Source organism: Pyrus communis, chromosome 8 (assembly GCF_041283825.1).
Source record: "Pyrus communis isolate YQ-2024b chromosome 8, ASM4128382v1, whole genome shotgun sequence".
NCBI classification, from domain to species: domain Eukaryota; kingdom Viridiplantae; phylum Streptophyta; class Magnoliopsida; order Rosales; family Rosaceae; genus Pyrus; species Pyrus communis.
Genome location: NC_142572.1, coordinates 19332357 through 19352977, shown reverse-complemented (window position 1 = coordinate 19352977; position 20621 = coordinate 19332357). Strand labels below are relative to the sequence as shown.

The 20621-nt window shown below is 37.2% G+C and overlaps 3 protein-coding genes across 3 annotated transcripts; 2 read left to right on the top strand and 1 right to left on the bottom strand.

The window, feature by feature from the left end:
- Window positions 1-235: 235 nt before the first annotated feature.
- LOC148695270 (uncharacterized) lies at window positions 236-1581 on the bottom strand. The gene is made up of 5 exons (XM_088699080.1): window positions 1134-1581; window positions 916-1027; window positions 618-808; window positions 427-518; window positions 236-262 (listed from the first exon to the last, which is right to left on the bottom strand). Exons 1-5 carry the CDS (start codon window positions 1579-1581, stop codon window positions 236-238), a joined length of 870 nt encoding a protein of 289 aa, XP_088555206.1.
- A 1171-nt stretch (window positions 1582-2752) lies between these two features.
- LOC137717696 (omega-amidase, chloroplastic) lies at window positions 2753-6027 on the top strand. The gene is made up of 10 exons (XM_068457140.2): window positions 2753-3116; window positions 3212-3328; window positions 3746-3970; window positions 4195-4288; window positions 4418-4492; window positions 4761-4839; window positions 4964-4979; window positions 5192-5272; window positions 5531-5613; window positions 5731-6027. Exons 1-10 carry the CDS (start codon window positions 2823-2825, stop codon window positions 5807-5809), a joined length of 1143 nt encoding a protein of 380 aa, XP_068313241.2. The 5' UTR covers window positions 2753-2822; the 3' UTR covers window positions 5810-6027.
- Window positions 6028-18086: 12059 nt separating this feature from the next.
- On the top strand, window positions 18087-19976 carry LOC137716805 (protein BIG GRAIN 1-like D). Its single transcript, XM_068456180.2, has one exon. The coding sequence runs from the start codon at window positions 18484-18486 to the stop codon at window positions 19831-19833; it is 1350 nt and encodes a 449-aa protein (XP_068312281.2). The 5' UTR covers window positions 18087-18483; the 3' UTR covers window positions 19834-19976.
- Window positions 19977-20621: the final 645 nt, after the last annotated feature.

The window sequence follows — 20621 nt, the reverse complement described above, 5'->3', positions numbered from 1 at the left end:
TGATGCTTCGAATCTGCGTGTTTGATCGAAAAAAATGAAAGGGTAAGGAAAAATAAACACATAAATTAGAAATAATTCTATGAAGAAGTTTATAGAGGAGGACAAACCTTTCTAGAGGGCCATCTGTTTAATCCGTTTCGGCGGCATATCCTTTTCACAACGGTTGGGCAAACCTTCAATCTCCTAGCAGCTTTTTGAATCGGAAGATGGAAGTAACCGCGAAGATCGTCCAACGTCATGTTTGCTGTTCTCTCCCTCTGCACTACTTCCACACCATTACACAAACAAACATGTTAAAAAAAATGTAGTTATAGCTTATCATCTTATTGTAGCTAAATGTACTTAGAGAAGTAAATTAGTGACACATATTAAGATAAATTTAGATAATTTAAGAGCTTTTGGATTGAGAGAAAAGTTAACAGCAACCTGCGCTGCAAGGGAAATCCTCTCGTTCTCATCCTCAGCCGCCTCTAGTTGATCAGCAGCGGGTTGTTGTTGTTCCACTTCACCGGCTCTTCCTGAAATTGACAAAAAAAAAACACTCAAGTAGCCAACATTATATGAAGATTAAATTTTCCGAATGATAGAAGTTTGCAGGGAAAATCAAACACACGAACCTGAATTTGGAGGAGATGGTGGGAAAGTGAAGTCATCGGTGTTTAGAATGTCATCCCACTCGAGTCCAACGCAGAGGGCCTCGTAGAAGATTGCCATTGGATCTTGCTGCATAATGTATCCCTCTAGCTTTCTCTCTAGGCAGTACTGCATCAGAAATTGCTTCACCTCCTCTATGCTTTTCTTGCAAAAACTAAGTTCCAAAACGAAAAAATATATTTAGTCTTTTTGTTCATGTTTAAACGGATCACACCCTTGCGAATGAGATGGAACGAAACAAACAGGATCGAAAAAACTTACTCAAACATTTGATACTGATGATTGTCGGAAGAATTCACATCGAAACTGTGGAGAATTGCATGACTGATCATACCGAACCTTCCATGAATGTCAAATTTCATAACGTGGTTGCCTTTCCACACAAGATGAAAATAAAATCAATACCCTTATCAACACTTGAACCGAAAAGTACCTACTAAACCGATACTAATTACACAAAAAATCAACTTAAAACTTACCATTTAAGTGTATGATTTCCCTAAGCAGTTGGCAACAACTGCAGTTAAATGGAACTGGTATCGCAGGCCAAACCGAAAGCGGCATCGGATCACCAAAACCCTGATTCTGCTCATTGTTGTCCCCTCTGGGAGGACTAGTACCGCTCGATTGTCCGATAATCTGCGAGGGACCGGCTTGCGAATCAACGTTCCCTCCACCATTACTACACTGATTGAGGAAATCCCATGTTGCTTGATCCAACAAAGGGTCGTCCAAATCTTGGATTCCCTCATCAAACAGAGAAATTGGATTAGTAGGGCAAGTGAGTCCCTCATCGTCCAACGGCGGTAACGGAACGTTCTCACCGAGGATCGCATGTTCGGAATCATACAGAAAGTTCATAATGTCGGAACACAGGCCATTTTCGTAGGGGTCATGGTACGGTACAACAGCCCTAGGATCTGCCATGCATAAAAAAAATTGTATCTATGTACAGAAACTGTTCAATTCTCTGAAGTTTCAATGCGAAATCTTTCTTTTGATATATTTTTTTCCCTTTCTTTTGTTTGATTTTGCAAGTTTCGCCTAGACCAAAAGTGAATCGAACGGTCTCGAGCACCAGAAATTTGGTGCTCGAGAGAAATTGGAACAGGTTTTTTGTTTGAATTGGAAGTGAAAGTTTTGAAAGGGTGCAAAGAAATAGAGGAACAAGGCGCGAGTGACAGTTAATTACCGTTTGGACAAGAGTCGGTTGGGAGTTTTGAAAGGTGTTGAGGTTCTCATCCTGTGCTATGTGTTCCATCGTAAGGATCTTATTCCTTTTTTCTATGAAAATTTTAACGAAACATTCCCGTAGTATTCACTTTTAACAAAAATGATATTTTTATTCTAAAAAGTTACTCTTGATACTATTCACTTACAACACATTTTTATCATTTTTGCAGTGCAATTCGCGATATCACACGGTAACCATTTTTGCGATGATTTATTTTTTTTATTCTATTAATATTTGACTTTTCTGTTGATTTTTTGGAATCAAGCCTACATTAGAGTGCACAATCATCATTGTTTTTTGTTACTGCAGCAAAACGCTCGTTTAAATTTGAGTTTGTATTTTCATTTTACGTATATCATGAATATTTTAAAATAGAGTAATGCTAGGGATACTAAATTTAGAGAAAAAATTTGCAAACTAAAAGATGTGTCATCAATAAGAATAAGCACGTTTATCAACGTTTAAATAATAAACCAATCATCAACTTCTATGTTCTTTAGTTTTCAGAATTTTATCTTTAAATTTAATCTTTTTAAATTTGATAAATAAATGTTTGCCAAGAGATTTCTTCGTTCCAGTAAATTGATCAATGATATTTGAAAATAGGTCTAGATGTTCTTTAATTTAAACTCACAGAAAGAAGTATTTTTTACGGCTCGGTGCATTGAAAAATTTCATTACAGTAAAAATGAACGATGTAGTGCTAGGTTAAGTTGAAAAATGCATTTCCATATTTATTTTAACTTCTTACCTACCGTTTGTTAATTTCTATCTTTTACTCTTTTAATTTATTCGATTCAATGACCGAAAGTAATGTGTGAGAGAACAACAATGTTAATTAGTCACAAAAGGGTGAAAAGGGAAGGAAAACAACGTTTTAATCCCCAAAAGCAAAAAAATCCGAGTCCGTAGAAATTTGGTGCTTTGAGAGAAAATGAAAGCAGCACTATCAACACTAATCAGCTCCAAGAATCTCAACCCTCACTCCTCCTCCTCCTCCTCTCTCTGCCGCTCCATTTGCCTCGGCCCGAAGCCTCTCTCCCCTCCGCCGTATTTCCTCTCTCCAATCTCACCCTCCAAAGCCCTCACCACCAACATCCGCATCGGTCTCAGCCGCAAGTCCCAGACCCGCTCTGCAAATTTCTCGTCGGTAATGGCGTCGGTTTACAAGCCCGAAGAAGCCAGGGTCCCGCCTGCCCTTCCTCTGCCCACTCCTCCCGTCACCAAGGCAAGCTTTCTCTTTAATCTCCGTGTGTATCCGGTGATTTCGTTGTGAATTTTTGGAGTTTTGAGGTTGAACTTGAATTGGGTTTTTTTGTGCAGTTTAAAATTGGGTTGTGTCAGTTGTCTGTGACGCCGGATAAGGAGAGGAACATTGCCCATGCTCGCAAGGCCATCGAGGACGCCGCCGCAAAGGGTGCCCAGCTTGTTCTTCTACCTGTGAGTTTAACAGTTTTACTTCCTCACTCTGTTTGTTTTGGGGACATTCATGTTGGCATGCTGATTAAGCTTGCTGGCTCAAGTTAATTATTGGTTTATTAGGCTCCAATTGTTTGTTAAGTGTATCAATATATGTTCGGTAATTTGGAAACTTCATTTCTTAGCTAATCGAAGTTTAGATGCCCATAAGAATAGTGTAGTTTGGAGTCTGCATAGTTCTTTCGAGTAACCAAAAGGTTAGTGCTTTATTGGGTTTGCTCACTTTCACCTGCTAAGTATATATTCACCATCAAAGTGGGGGGTTGTATCGGAACAAATTTATGTTGCATAAGACGAGATGGCTACAATTTATAAACTCAAATTTTAAGAAATGTTAAGATTTTGGCATTAAGTTGTGTGTGATGCTTTGTATGTCAGGAAATTTGGAATGGTCCATATTCAAATGATAGCTTCCCGGTTTATGCTGAGGACATTGATGCAGGCGGCGATGCATCTCCTTCAACAGCCATGCTGTCTGAAGTTGCTCAACGTTTGAAGATCACCATTGTTGGTGGATCTATAGCGGAGCGTTCTGGGGATCGGTTGTACAATACTTCTTGTGTCTTTGGCACCGATGGAAAGCTGTTGGCTAAACACAGGAAGGTAATGCTCTAAGCTTTAACATGAAGGGGGCACTTACAATATCAAGTTCAAGTCGCAAGATCGTATGGTTATATGTCTATGAAAAATTGCTCTTTCCACTTGCTTTAGGAATGTATGGACTTGATGTTTTTGAACATATAATGATTACCTTTCAAGGGAAATTATGTGTCTTAGTCTTTGTTTCTTACAGTTTTAGTAACAAAGATCATGGCATATGGTCACAGATACACCTATTTGATATCGACATCCCGGGGAAGATTACCTTCATTGAATCAAAGACTCTCACAGCAGGGCAGACTCCTACCATTGTGGATACAGGTTTGAGGTTCATTCTTTGCATTAGTTTTATTCATTGGTTCTTTTCTTCACACAGCACCTATTCCTTTGGTGAAAGAAGTTAGTTCATTAATTATTGATGGGATAGTAAACATCAATTGGTTTTTGCAGAAGTTGGACGTATTGGCATTGGTATCTGTTATGACATTAGGTTTCCGGAACTAGCAATGATTTATGGAGCAAGAGGTTAGCCGTTTCTTTTTCTTTCCATGGACGTGAAATTGTTTCCACTTTCTGGGCATTACTAAACTGATAAAATTAAGGGCTATTCTTTCTGTAGTCAGTACACCTAATCCTTTGAAATCTTCCACAGGATTCTTCTTTGCAGTTCAATTATTCTGCTTGTTGTTAAAAAGGAAATGGAATTATTTCTCCTTTGTTTAGTCCTTTCCAAGTGAAGGACTTCTATGATTGGAAATACCGAATGCTAACAGTAATAAGTTGCTGACATCAGGTGCTCACTTGATATGCTATCCCGGGGCTTTTAACATGACTACTGGACCGTTGCACTGGGAATTATTGCAGAGGGCAAGGTATTAGTTATATTATTCCCTATTTCACATTCCTTAGAATATTTTTTTTACGATATGTTAAATCAATTTTTAGTTTTTTATGTAGTCATTCTCACTGAGATTTGCCTTGCTATATCTTGTGCAGGGCTACAGATAACCAGGTACGGTAACATATGTCCTATATGGCTATATGGGATGCACATCACGGGTTACGTTTGCAAATAAAACTTGGAGTTAGTACAATGATAGGAATTTTTGATGGATTAGATGACAAGAACCAGAGTCAAGTCCCTACTTTGTGACAATTATGCCTTGATGATCCTCCATATTAACTCTAATGACTTCTCATGGGTGATTTTCTGTGGGTTGTCAGCTATATGTAGCAACTTGTTCCCCTGCTCGGGATGCTGGAGCCGGTTATGTGGCATGGGGCCACTCCACCCTTGTTGGACCAGTAAGTGGATACGTAAATTTAGCTTTATGATGCGTAGTTCCATTTGATCTTTGCTCGGCCCATTCACCAGAAAGTTGACGCATACTGCACATCTCCTATACTCCATTTACTTGTTTAAAGTTACCCCCTTTCTACGTTTTAGTAATGGAACAAAGTGTCTGAGTCTGCATTTTCGTGCCTGTTTAAGTCTTTTGGATGGCAAGTTATTTGTAGATGAATCTTTTTTATGAATCTGACTAAAAGAATCAAATGTGGTAGTTTGGAGAAGTACTGGCGACGACAGAACATGAAGAGGCAATAATCATAGCAGAGATTGATTATTCAATTCTTGAGCTTAGAAGGTGATGTGGTTTCCAACCTATAGTCTTCGTTTTCCAATGCATGAATGTTTATAGATTTACCGATGAAATATTTCCCGTTACTTTATTATTAAAACAGGTCTGTTTTGAATTATTCAGGACAAACCTTCCCTTACTGAAGCAAAGACGAGGCGATCTTTACCAGTTGGTAGATGTTCAGAGGTTAAATTCTCAATGATTGCAAATGGGTACAAGATCCCTCTTATGCCTCTAGGAAGGAAAGTGGCGGGGACAAATTGCATTTCTTAGTGCGAATAATGAGGGCCTGTTGTTATCATCGAAAACCCGAATTATTGTGTGTATTTAGTAACAAGGGAAAGCGAACCCTTGACAACGCATGTTGTGAACTTAAACCAGACTGGAGCTTATCAAATCTCGGTTTCAGATTGTTGTGAACCAGAGTTGGAAAACTCGTTAATCTATCTGTGGGCTTAATGCTGTAGGAGTGCGAAAAATCAGTTGGATTGGGCCGAGGCTGATACATTCTACGTCCAATGTTGGACCGATGGATTTCTACCAACATTGGCAAGATAAGTTTCACGAGAACAAGAGCTAGTTGATACAATACAATGCAGTACGGTCCTTCTCGCAATTATACAACAGCGTTTACCGTATAAGAAAGAATTCCATCATCCATCGCAGTCTCGTAAAAGAGATACGACAAACCCGGCAACGAAGAATTTTCATGTCGAAGCTTGAAACTGATGTCTTCTTTGTGTTTGGTTGAAAGGCAGGGGAGTTGAGATTTTCAGCGACATGGTAAACTGAGATGTCCTGTCAGAATATTGGAAGGTGGAGGACTGTAGGAACCCTACAAAAGTATTGGGCCCTGGAATTGATTAGTCAGGGACAATTTTTAAAAGGCCATAAATAATAATAGGCCCATCAAAGTGGAGCGGAATGATGTATGCAACTCTGCAAGTGAAGACGGAGACGACAAGAAAGCGAGAGCGACTCCTTTAATTACTTTTGTAAGAAATATTTATGCTCGGAAAATGCTACGGAAACTATCTTTTTTAACATTTTCAAAAACGCTTATGAGAACATTGAGAATAAATGTTTTCTAGAGAAGCAATCACAAAATGACCTAATAGGTTAGTTTGCCCTATATGACCTAAAAACACTTTTAACGAACAAAATCAAAAGTGTTTTTGGTTTGCAAATTACATTTTTAACTCTTACTCTTACAAAAACACTCTCTAAAAGATCCTCATATGAAACCGGATACGGATATGTCAAGGTGGTGGTGTGATAAACCCTATATTGTGTCATATATTTTAATTTTCTCATTGTTGTTGCATATATAATTAGTTTATAACACTATCACCCTAGCATCTCCGCTTTTGTCTAAGTTCTCCAAGAAAGCAGCCACGTTATACAAGAGCAAGTGGGTGCACTGCGTCAGCCCTAGTCATCACTCATCCACTCTCTCTCCTCACCCAGACATAAATCTGAGAGAGAATAGAGAAAGAGAGAAAGAAGCCTGGTCAGGAAACTTAGAGAGGAAAACAAAACAAAACCCTAGGCAGCAGCAAGGAAGTAAAATATGCTGCCACACTGCATGCTTTGCTGGGAAGGGAGAGAAAACAAAGAGCAACTCAGCAAAGTTTCTCTCTTTGTTCATTATTCACTTCCTCTTCGGGATCTCCCCTCAACTGCTGCACATCTCTTTCACAATATCAGTGCATGTTTGGCGTGATCGGGATAAAGTCGCTTCCAATTTACCCAAATTATCAGACCAGAAAACAAAAGCATATATTACTTGCCCAAATAAGAATCACTTCTTCCTCATTCATAGAAGCACTTTCAAAGCGATAACGTTGGACAGAGAGAATCGAACTGATGACTTTAGGTGTAAACGCACTTAATTAACCGTTCGAACTACAAACTCCTAGCATTACGCCTCATCTGCATTTTGCTTGTTCTTGTAATTACCTGAGTGACTTTCGTCATATTGCAAAGATATTGTGCTCATAATCTATCAAGTATAAATTACAAGTTGAACTCAACTTTTGTGAGAACTTAAAACCACCCATAGAGTAGAGGCATGGACGGAGTCAACGAATGCCCACTGGGGGCAGATGCCCCTAGTGAAGTAATTTGTTTATTAAGCTGCAAATCGGTAGTTATCTCTACACACGTTATATTTGAAGAAAATATATGTAGTCAATATCAAGCATACACGTTATAATTAAAACCCTAGATCGAGACTCATACCAACGACCTAATTAGGATATTTAATTATCTTCTCCATTCCAAAGTGAACATAATGCAATCCAATTCTAATCACCAAACGTTGGACTAGGGATTAGGGTAAAATGTTTATACACGTGTGGTTAGAGAGATAAAGTCAACAAGACATGCGCTTTGAGCCTCCCTTTAAAATTAAGCCTCATATTTTCTTCATACTCGTATTATATATCTTACAATTTAATTTTATCATTCTTTTGTATTCTTAATTAAAAATAAGGAGAAAAAAATGTCTTAATCTCATATATCTAATTTGATGTACCTCAAATTCTTGTTTATATATGTGAAAAAATCATATTAAGATACTAAATTAGAAAGCCTCATTTCATTTTCATCTTAAGTCTCAATTTGTATTGGCACCCATCAACGATAGAGACTCAAGAGCCTAGACACATGGCAAGGACAATTGCTTAATTAGGTGGTCTGCTTCTAAACAGGCAAAGATTTTTCAATGTGCCTGGAACACGATAGATTCTTCAGTGTGCCCGGAGTACGGAATGATACACCACGTGTAACTATACAAGTGGTGATATACTTATGTTAAAAAATTCCCTCCATTTATCTAATGACACATGGTGTACCACCCATGTTCCAGGTACAATGAAAATTTCTCCTAGAACAAAAGATAATACACCACGTGTCACTATACAAATGGTAAAATAATTGTGTTATAGCAAACTGACACACCCTGACTCTAATAACACAAGTTACGAGGCCGGAATGTTCTAACCGTCACTAAATTGACCATACGACCCCCTCAAGAGATGACGTTACAATGTAAGATAATTATGATGTGAGAGAATTTGAACCAAATACTTTCATTTATATTAAAATAATAAATGCTACAAAGTCTCATAATCAACCTCTCCACTTGGGGACACAAGTATTGGAAATAAGATCCCATTATTATCCTATCACATCAGAACAGTTAAAAGTTTCACACATCAGTAAACATATAAAAGTGTAGTGTTATGCACAATCGCATGGAAAATTAATAATTTAAAAAATAAAACTTCTCATCACTTATATAATAACTCATAGTGAACCACCCGTTTTACAAACAGAATGATAAATTTCTTCTAATCAAGGAAACTACACTAGCGTGCATGACGTATGCGTGTGAGGAAAGCCATAGACAAAAGAGTGCTCCATGTGTATCAAAATTAGAGAGCCCCATGTTCGCACGTGTAAAAGAGCGAGAGCATATAAAATGGTCCCCACAACACACCCAATGGGTAGGGTCAGGTCCACACGAGTTACGCGTGATGCTCCAATCTGACCGTCCATTATTGGCGACCGTGCAAATTTGCTTCGGAAAACTGGAACGTCAGTGGCCCCACCAATGGTATCACAGTCCGTACTGCATTAGCTGTACTAAAAATAGAAAATGTTTTATTGCTCTCTTTATGTTGGCAAAACGGCAAAATTTGGACAGTTATGTGGGTAACTTTTTGCTCAAATACCTAGTTCAATTTAGTTTCGTAACGCAAACACGTATGTGCATACGAATTACGTAAAATTTAAAATCTGATGATAGAACATTACTCTGGATATTAATGTACTTAATATATGCTTTGTACCATTATTTGATGGATCACGCCCACTAATCCACATACATGTAACGATTGAAAATGTTAATTGATTTTGAAATTATATATCCACAATTTCAAGAAGAAACAATTTTTTTTTTTAAGGAACCAGTTCGTAGTTTCGTCATGGTAGTTCACTCTTTGGGAATGGAGAAGACTCATAAAAGCATTTCAGCCTCTTTCTGGCTACTATCGTGTGATTCACCAGTGCTAAAAATCAAACTAAGAACATTCCATGTGAAATATGAGCATGAAACTCATCTTCGTAAATCTAACTCAAATGAGCTTATTGGGTGGGCGAGAATCATTACATGAATCGATTCAATTGAATACAAACTTGGAAATTATGCATAACAAAGAAGCAGCTTGGAAATTATGCAAAAGAATTAAAGTTGTAGGTCTCACTTTAAAGACACATTCAATCAAGTTCAGGGACGGTGCCCCGATAGCAATATTTTTCCCAGCTTAATGCGTTGGTTCGAGTCGTTTGACCAAAGTTCCAAAAATAGGGCCTCCGTATTTAATTTATCTAGCACTACAATTTAGTGCATTTTCATCTACTAACATGTAAACATTTTAAGTTCGACGTCTGTGGATGACGAATTCAATTTATAAATTATTATAGATGGCTTATTATGTGGTATAACTCAAATCTCTCATCCTGTCACGGTAGACGTTATTTCGATCCTCACAAAGCGCATAATTTTGTTGGTTCGGGGTTGCAATTTTTATATTCAAATGTGTGTGTAAATATTCTCTCCAAGATCCATGACCATCAGATCGTGAAAGTATATAAGATCATTGTCTAATTGTTGGGTGGAAGCCAGCTTACAATGTATCATATTATAAACCCTAACCCAAATGGCTGGGATACTGTTTGAAACCCGATTAAGAGACCAAATCAAAGACCTTTCTGTGTCACACTACTTTATATCATACGGTTAGGGTGCATAAAGGGGTATGGATGTTGCAGGCATCATAGCATATGTCACTGGATGGATGAACATGAATAAACAAAAATGGCAAAAACATGTGATCCTGGCTAGGGTTTCGGGGGCAGATCCTTCGTTTCTCATGCAGTACAAGGCATTTGGTGGGGTTCTTTTAGATCTTGATATGTAACTTCAAAGCCATCCTTTTCAGCTTAGTTAATGGTTTTGTTTGTTTTATCAACTAGGAAGGAAGAATATAAGTCGTATATACAATTATACACTTGCATATGATAACCCAAGCTAGCTTAGTTAACTGCTTAATTCCTAGTTCATACAATGTGGACATGGTTATTTGGTATTGGTTATTGTCAATGGTTTCTGGGTAGGGTTTAATCCATTAAATGCACCAATAATCAGTGATTTTTTAGTGTAACCGTCAACCTATCATGTAACGCTTAACTCACGTTACAATACATAAATTTTTTTTAAAACTATATTGTTTGCTTTCATTACGTCAATCATTAATATTATAACTTAAGCGCATAAAATATCAACTATGTCATTTATTCATCTTATTACAACATGTGACTTAGTAAAACAATGATGACAATGTCACTGTCACGCTCAAAAACTTCTCTCATCATGTAGTTTGCTACAATCGATAGTCTACTGTAAATCAGTCTTACAAACAACAACAACCAAGCCTTATTCCACTAAATGCGGTCGGTTATATAAATCTTAGAACACCACTGTGCTCGATTTTGCACCAAGTCTTTTGTTAGCTACAAGTATTCCATATCTTTCTTATAGTATCTTTTCAAATCTTCCAAGGACTTCCTCTATCTCTTTACTACAAAAAAAAAAAATAATAATAATAATAATAATTTGAGTTTGAGTGCAGATGAGCGCAATCTACATTAGAACAAAGCATATCTTTCTCCCACAATCATCTCATCACCTGCTTGATCCCATAACTTCTAATCTCAATATATATACATGGTAAACTGGCAACAAGATATGAGAACATCATGAAATGGAATTAGTTTTAACTTGTAGAAAAAAGTCAACCCGTTGATTTTTTAACTTCATTAAGGCTCCAGATAGCCGTTTTCATGATTAAATTAAAGCCAATTTTTACAGGCTCCTCCAATAAATCAACCGCGGTTAAAGGCTAATTTCCCATGATTACAAAGGCCTTCTCTACGCTTTTTAACCTTGTCATTTCCATTTTATTTTGGGTAATAGAGCTTAACACCTTTCAAATTCAAAATATAATCATAACATTAACAAAGCAAAATGGGGTCCCTCAACTCTTATAAGATTCATTAGTTATTTCCACCGGTACGTACCTTTTGTTGGTAAATCCATCTGTTTCTCTTTTGTTTTCTTAGTAAACTCTCTCTAATCCATTTTTTAATTCATGCAAACGTTCACGTTCACGGTTTAATAATTTAAGTAACATATTTTTTTGGTAAGCAATTTAATTAATTAACATTTTGGTTCTACCTAAATGGTGTAATACTTCGGAAAAAAAATGGTGTAATACGAATTTAAAAAAAATATTATTATACTAAAAAAAACGGGGAGATTCGAAACTATTAAAGTAATTTATGGGAAGAAGTTTCAAACCAGGGACACAGGTATAAACTGAACATCATGTTCACTAAGATATTAGACCCCATGCAATATGACTTTATCTTTGTGGGATTTGTTTGTACCTATGTGTAGATTAAAAAAATCCATAAAAATACGATTAGAAAAAATGTTATTGCATAGTAAAAAGAAACATTTGAAAATAACTTGAACTTCCACAAAACGATAAAAGATAAAATAATTCAACGACTAAGTATATTAAAAAGAAACAAAACTACCAAAAATAAGGTACAAACAAATTAATAATAATAATAATAATAATAATAATAATAATAATAATAATAATAATAAAAAGATCATATTTTGTATTTGTGTTACCTCCTTCTCATCTTATTGGTATATTACAATTGCTACCTAAAAATTAATCAATTATACAGTCATGCCAGCTCAATGCCACACCTAAATATATAACGCACCACCACCTTCACACCTTCCTTCTTTTTATATAAATAATTCAAATATACCATTTTTATAAAACATTCCACGAAATACCGAATCTTGATTAATAATTATCACAACCGCTGATGAAATTAATAGTTTTGAATGGAATACGGCCTCCAGTTGGAACCTTGTTAATTTACCACCCAAAATATTGGATCATATTCATCTAGACTACCAAACATGATCACAACAATAACAATTTAAATTTGCCCTCGTGTTCAATTAAATTAGCTAATTTATATAAAGCGTTTGAACTTTTGAAAAATATTAGGCTTTAGAGATTGCAATTGACACACCCCGACCCAGAAAGTCCATTTGGACCCTGAATCGAGTTGTGTTGGCCGACACGTGGCACGTGGAAGGTGACGAAGCCATAAAATGTGATAGTGTATAAAAAGTGAATAAATTTGAATCTAAAAGTGTCTAAGTACCAGAGTGCGCTACGAGTGGGAGCGAACGCATTTCATACGTGATGTCAGAGCATAAGTAAGGTACAGTAGTGTGGGTAAGAATCATACCCTAAAAAATATCCATCAATACTAAGATTCGCCACAGATTCTTGTCGATACAAACTCAGCAGCTAAAACCTGGAGGGCACCAAACAGAAGGTGTGAGTAAGCAATAAAACCAAGCTTCCCAAAGTTATTACCTCTCTAAAAGTAATGCCCCTAAATGTAAAATCCGTATCGTTTTCCATAAGATAGTACAACATATATACATATATCCAAACCATACTCAGAAATGACCAAAACCACGGTTTGCCATCAACTCCACCATACATTAATAAGTAGACCAAATGAACTAAATCAATACAAAGTGATATATAAGTCGGAGTCACCTATAGTGACCTGTACGACTTATTCATATCTCATCAATCCTGGCTAGCATATAAGTCGGAGTCACCTATAGTGACCTGTACGACTTATCCATATTTCATCAATCATGGCTAGTATATAAGTCGGAGTCACCTATAGTGACATGTATGACTTATCCATATCTCATCAATCCTGGCTAGCCAATAGCTCAATAAGTATACCTGCACACGAGTTGGAACCACCTAAAGTGGTCTGTACGACAGGACTGGGTATAAATAAATACGCTCAAGTGCTACGATCACGTGAAGACTGGGCGAATAATCGCGGGTCACCTACGAGTCGGAACCACCTAAAGTGGTCTGTACGACAGGACTGTGCACCTACCTTGAATCCAAGGTGAGCGTAACGTGCGGGAGGTGAACATCACGTGAAGGACTGTGCCCTGGCCACGGGCGGGAGCACTAACACCGAGGTGCAGGTTTATGAGCTCTCAATGCATCTCAATATAACATGTGGAACTCATGGCAACCAATACGACAATATCGAAGTTGCCTAACACATAACTGTAGTCATGCTATAACTCAATCGATTCAACTAATACCATAAACTCACCTGAACTTACCTGGGTGTCCTGAGTTCACCTTTGCACTTAAAAGCGTTCCCAATAATTATATGCAAGTAATATACATATGGATATACCATTATGCAATCTAATACTCAACCATGTCGTAGCATTTTCAATTATAAACAATATAGTGAGAAGTGTACAATCAATAACGCCCTACTCCCAAACTACTTATTTTCAGGGATAATTATCCATGATAACCCAATTAACACTAATTTAACAAACTAATTCATAAAACTAAAACTTGCCTTTACCAATTTCCTTCGCATTACTCAATTTCCCAAGCAAGGCTTTTGTCTCAAATATTTTATGGCTGCATCTAACGTCTCGTTAGACTGCCTACGTACCCTAGACAGGGATCAAGCCATTCGTAGTTCATATAGGTACTTCAAGCATTCACAATAATTATACGAAGGTAATATACCTAATCAATTTAAAAGTGTCGATAGAACTCTCAACAATATGTGCGATAAAAAGGAAAATATCCACTCACCTGGAGTCTATGCTATGATTCTCTAGCGCACACATCGAGGCGTCCTGAATAATTGGTCCATGTGACCAATTATCAAATCACATCTCAGAACTCTTATCCGAAGAATACGTAATTCACATAAAACACAACCTCAAAGACATTCTAAAATAGTTTGAGACCCATTGACCACAAGTCAACCGTCGATCAAAGATCGACGGTAGGGTTTACAACCCTGTATAACTTGACCCGGAAGATACGCATATCAGATTTCCAATCCGCAACTCCCAACGATCCACAATATGTTTCTAGAATAACATATTAAAATTTCATTACGATCCAACGGTCAGATCTCCGCCAATTGCCTAAAACAAGTGGCCGTGAACATTCATTTTACTAACTTACAAATCCAATTCAGGAAGATCCGTAAGTCGGATTCCCGATCCATAAATTTCTATGATCTTTAAATATTACGTATTATAATGTATCCAATTTTGGTGACGATCCAACGGTCGAATCATCAATTCACATTTTTATCAAGTAATGTATCGTAACGAATTTAGGTTCCAACTATCAACCTACGTCATTCAAATGACAAAACTGAATTCAAGACATTAGACATAGCCTAAAAATAGCATTGGCGGCCCACACCACGCGCCGCCGCGGGTGGCGATCGGCCGCCCCAACTCGCCGGAAAATCTAACTATTTCCAAAAATTCTCAAACTTCACAGAAATGAAGATCTCAGTGAGTGGAGCAACTTTTATATCTGCCACGAAGTCCAAAAGTGGACGGAAGATGGTCAATTTTTCCCACAAAGTCGGCGGGTGCCTAAAACTTCCCGACGTCGATTCGTCGTCTACGGTAGTCCAACGGGGTCAAGGTTGGTTGGGTTTTGCTCCTGGGATGATGGGCTACAAAGCCCAAGTGGTGGCATCGGCCATCGCTTTGCCGATTTGCCGGAAAATCGAAAAGGGTGGTCGGAGCACCATTGATTTTCGTCAAATTTCGTGGCCTCAAACCGCCCCATACCATGGTTAATCAAGGTGGTTCTTGGGTGGGTTTTGTAGAGGGGAATGAGAGCCTCAAGATGGTGGTGGTGGCATCGAAAAAATCCACCGGAGTTGGCCGGAATCGGCCTTGGAAAATGGACCCGCGGTGGGTGCGGGTGGACGGGAACCACTTCCTTTTCTTTTTTTTTTTTTTTCTTTCCTCCCTCCATTTCTGATTGGGCTTCCCCCACAAAGTAGGGATTTAATTTAAATAAACACTAAACCTTGAATAACCAATTTCGAACGTCCGTAACTATACCGTTATAATTCGGACTCGCAAACGGCTTTCGCCTATACGTTCGTACCAATGAGTATTACGAGGATATGCTAAAAGAATAAGTCCCACATCTCTCAAGTCGATGGTCAACGGAATTCAAAGTCCTTACCTCTAGGGCAATTTCGTAAATTCACGCTTTTAAAATAAAATAAAAACGTAAAATTTGGAACGGATTGTCACAGTAATAATCCGGACACTGATATTATGATTTAAAGATATTATTATTTACTTATTAGTAAGAGTTTTCAAGTTTGATTTTCGTCAATATTGAATTCAATACTAATTAATTTTATTAGCACATTGTGTGATTTACCCTAAGTTGCTTACGCTTAAACTTTATAACTTCGATTTTGATCTCATTATGGAGGATATAACTCCGATTCTTTCTAATTTCACCTCTTCACGAGTGTGACATGTTATTAAAACCGCCAAAGGTACGGTCCATAAATTAGCCAAATTGGCTTTAATTTCTAGTTTCACAAGCCATTAGTTTGATGAGGCTCTAGATATTATCTAGAATGTCCTTATGAAAAATTGTAACCGTTCTCATATATGAATAAAACACAATCGTCTCTTTAAAATTAAATATAAAAAAAAAAAAAAACGAATTTGAACCACATTATTGATAGCCAATAGTAAGGCTAAGCCACCTCCTTTTTCATTAGTGCATACAATATCGTTTGTTTAAAAAAAGTATTGCCAGGGAGACCAAAATTTTTTAAACTAAATTTACAAACTAAATGATATGGTTGTAAATGATTGGATTATTAATTAAATATCGATTAACATGTTTGTTCCTTATTAGTGACACATCATTTGATTTGTAATTTGATTTAAAAAATGTAAGAGAAAATTAGAATTAGATGCCTTATTTTAGACTTTTGTAGACTAAACATTTATGCTTTTTGAGTTTTTTATTAAGCTTTTGAAACATTTGATTAAGATACTCAAACTTGAACTACTTTATACTAATTGAAATTAATTTACATTTAAATATCTGCTATATATTTTAAATAATTTCAACTATATTTAAGTCTAAAAATTTAAACTTTTCAAATCTAAATGTACCAACATTAAATGGAAACGTACCAACATTAAATAAAAATGTACCAACATTAAATGTGCCAAATGGAAACGTACCAACATTAAATAAAAACGTACCAACGTCAAACAAAAACGTACCAACCCCGAGTTAAAACGTACCCAATTATAAACTATATTAAAATAAATAATCATCTTTTTGGTATGTTTAAAAATATGTTTGATTCATACACAATGCCCTATATAGTCTTGTTTTTTTGTAGATAAGTCTCTGGAACAACTTTTAGTTGATCGTAGATAAATCCTTATTATTGCAGATAATACTAAATAATAATGATAAATCATATAATTTTGAATTAACAAAAAAACTATTGTCCGTTGATTAATGGCTCTTTCTATAAAAATAAAAAAAATTAATTAAAGTAATTTAAACTTTTACATTGTTCACGATTCTTTCTATAAAAAAATAATTAATTAAAGTAATTCATCGTTATAAAAGTAATAAAACTTATGTTTTGAAAACAAATGTACAAAAAATTCAAATGTACCAAGAAACTAAATAGACCAAAATTTAAATGTACCAAGTAATTAAATGTAGCATTATAATCAAGCATACTAATATAACCAAACGTACCTAACAATGAGTTTTGTTACATTCTATTTAATTTACTAAAATAAATATTTTAATATAAAATTAAAAAAAAAAATCTTATATCATCATAATAAGAAATGTATAAAAATAAGAGGAAAAAAGGGAATGCTAACATGAATAAACTTCTAATGAAATAAAATTAAAGTACCAAAATTGTAGGGAAAATGTTTAATCAAATTTGCAAAAGAAATAGATGTTTAGTTTATAATATTTAAAAACAAAACGTCTATATCAAAACGTCACAAATTGTAATCATCTTGGCATTATTCTTAAAAAATAAAAATAAAAAACTTTACCTCACTCTAAAGAAAAAAAAAGTAAAAAAATAAAAAACTTTACCTCACAACAGGATGTCGGCCCGCCAATTATTACTAGGGTTACAGCAACTGTCGTGTACAAATGCTTTGTCTGTAACATAACAGGCATTGTCCTCCTCGAAACACGATCAACGGCTTCAAATTCGAATTGGAAGGTTGATCAATCAAAAGGGTCAGACCGTCATTTCCTCGTCAAAGGAAGGGGTAATTTAGGCACATCAAAAGGCAAATTTAAAGCCACGTCATCGGATGCCAATCTGGCATTGGCTCCGATAAGGTGGACATGCACGCGCTTGTCGAGCTTTATAAACCCTACCCCCTCTCTTCCCTGTTCCTTACTCCATCTCCAAGGCGTGCCATTTCGCTCTCATTGCCCTCCCTCTCTCTCTCTCTCTCTTTCTCTCTCTACTCTCCCTAAACAACAAGACAATCATCAATTGCTTCGTTTCTTCATGCGTCCTTCTCTTCATTCCCAAAAACTCTGAAATTCTCACACTTTTTTAACGCCATTATCGACGATTAGGCGAGCAGAGCTACATCAGGACTGAGTTGTCGAATTATTAATTTGGTCGCTCAGCTCAAACATTGCCCCCTCTCTCTCTCTCCCTAACATTTTCCCACCCTCCAATTGCGCTGCAGCTTTTGATCCTCTCCCAGCCGACACAAAAAAGTCACAAAAGCTACAGATTTCTGTAGCTAAAAACCTCAAATTATACAGTTCCATTTCTCAACAAACAATAATGTCGAGGTGGGAAAATACACTGAGAGAAGACAGATACAGGTACGAAAGGAAAAACCCTTCTTTCTCATCCTCTCTCCTTGACAAAATTTACCGTTCGATCGACGAGGGTTCTCCAAGAAACCGCGAGGACTCGATGTTTTACAATGAAACAATGCCGCAGAAACAGAGCAGAAGCGGCGGGAAAAGCGGCAGAGCAGTCGAAGAAGACGAGATGGCAAGCCTCCGCCGAGCTTGTTTGATCGAGAAATGGATGGAAAAGAAGGTCAGTCAGAAGGTCGGGGTACAAAGAAGACAGCATTTGGGTCAATTGGACCGAAAATTAGACCGTGATCACGACCGTGATCTTGATGCTTTGTTTTTCAGCTCCACTTCCAGCTCCTCGGATTCGAGCTCGGGCGGATTCTCCTCCTCGGACGCTGAGTCCATGTTCGGGTCTAAGTCGAGATCCTCGTGTTTTGCCCCGCCGTGGCCGAAGGCGGTTCGCACCAGCGTCTCGGCCCGGTCGGTGAAAACAGAGGAAAAAACAGAGAGGAAACAGAGGGAAGTGCACATGTTTGATGACTATCATTACAGTTGCTCCTCGGAGCCGACTCCGAAGCTCGACGAAGGCATAATTAAGTCGAAATCGAGGGCATTGAAGATTTACAACAATCTAAAGAAGGTGAAACAGCCGCTTTCGCCCGGCGGTCGGGTTTCAAATTTCCTCAATTCATTCTTCACCGCAGGGCAGACCAAGAAAACAAAGAGCACTTCATCAATTGGAGGATACGAGGAAGCGAGTGTGGAGAGGAAACTGAAATCAGGGCCAGACTCAACATGTTCTTCAGCCTCTTCATTTTCAAGATCATGTTTGAGTAAGAACTCTCCATCTACTCGAGAAAAACTGCTAAACGGGGTTAAAAGATCGGTTCATTTCTATCCGGTGAGTGTGATCGTGGACGAAGATTGCAGGCCATGTGGGCAGAAATGCTTGTACGAAGGGGAGGATCAAACCCTAATGCCGGTCACTGTTCCGACCGCATGGAAAATTGGTCGATCTCCGGGGAGAAAAGCGGAGGAGGAGCTTAAGCTTCAAGCGTTGGAGAAAAGCAGAAGAGTTGAGGAAGCGGCCAGAGAGATTTTGAGAGATAGCCATCGGAACCAAGTTAAGAGTGAAATAGAGAACAGAGATTATCGTGACCGCCATGATGGTGATGATGATGATGCTGCTAGTTGTTCGAGTTCGGATCTTTTTGAGCTTGATCACCTTGCGGTGATCGGAAAAGAAAGATATCTGGAAGAGCTTCCGGTGTACGAAACCACTCACGTTCGTACAAATCGTGCCATTGCTAATGGCTTGATAATGTAGTTAACAATGTAGTATTTTTTTTTTTTTTCACTCTTCTAAGTTTGATTACAGCATATACAATTATAGAACTAGATTTGTTCTTGATTAGTTTTCTCTCTTTGTTTTACTAATTAATGGAAATGGTTTTACGAGGGGATACAAAATGTGGCTCTTCACAAAACAGGACCATATGATATTCTAAATAACTCTAATTTATGGAGTAGATGATCGATCTCAGGTAAAAAGGACGGACACACTGTCTTTGTTAATTGACATAACCCCCATCTAAGTTATAAATTCTAATTCGACATGGTAGATTTCGATGAGTGCCGTGGTACACATTGCAGCTAATTTGTTTTTGTGTTGGGAAAAAGAAAGCTTGAAACTTGAATGATCAATAAGATGGCAATCTGGGGATGTAAAAAAGGGAAAAAGTGAGGGAACATAGAGTTTGATTTTCTGAAAAGAAAGAGAGAAGGGGAATGGGGATGCGTTACATTCTGGATCATGATCAAACACTCAGATGGATACTGACAGAGTGCAGTGCTTGATAGGAACGGGAAAAAGGGAAGGGGAAGAAAGAAAAAGAGCAAGAGAAAAATGAAAGATTCGATGATGCTGATCACAAGCAAGCAACCAAAGCAAGAAACTGAGAAATGAAATGAGATGACGAGTCCAGCTCTCTTGGTAACCTAGTGATCAATGATACATAGTCATCAACGGTTGGATCTGACATTCGAGAAATTTTTTTTTAAATAATGTGCATATATTCTCCACATTTAATATTAAATCTAACAGCGAGTGACCTT

Excerpts from the sequence above, each read along its gene's own strand:
- LOC148695270 (XM_088699080.1), bottom strand. The coding sequence starts at position 1,581 with ATGGCAGATCCTAGGGCTGTTGTACCGTACCATGACCCCTACGAAAAT. Across the intron at positions 1,028-1,133 it reads GGAAATCATACACTTAAATG|GCAACCACGTTATGAAATTT; the intron begins GTAAGTTTTAAG and ends TTGTGTGGAAAG. Across the intron at positions 809-915 it reads CATCAGTATCAAATGTTTGA|TTTTTGCAAGAAAAGCATAG; the intron begins GTAAGTTTTTTC and ends TTTGGAACTTAG.
- LOC137717696 (XM_068457140.2), top strand. The coding sequence starts at position 2,823 with ATGAAAGCAGCACTATCAACACTAATCAGCTCCAAGAATCTCAACCCT. Across the intron at positions 3,329-3,745 it reads CCCAGCTTGTTCTTCTACCT|GAAATTTGGAATGGTCCATA; the intron begins GTGAGTTTAACA and ends TTTGTATGTCAG. Across the intron at positions 3,971-4,194 it reads TGTTGGCTAAACACAGGAAG|ATACACCTATTTGATATCGA; the intron begins GTAATGCTCTAA and ends ATATGGTCACAG.
- LOC137716805 (XM_068456180.2), top strand. The coding sequence starts at position 18,484 with ATGTCGAGGTGGGAAAATACACTGAGAGAAGACAGATACAGGTACGAA.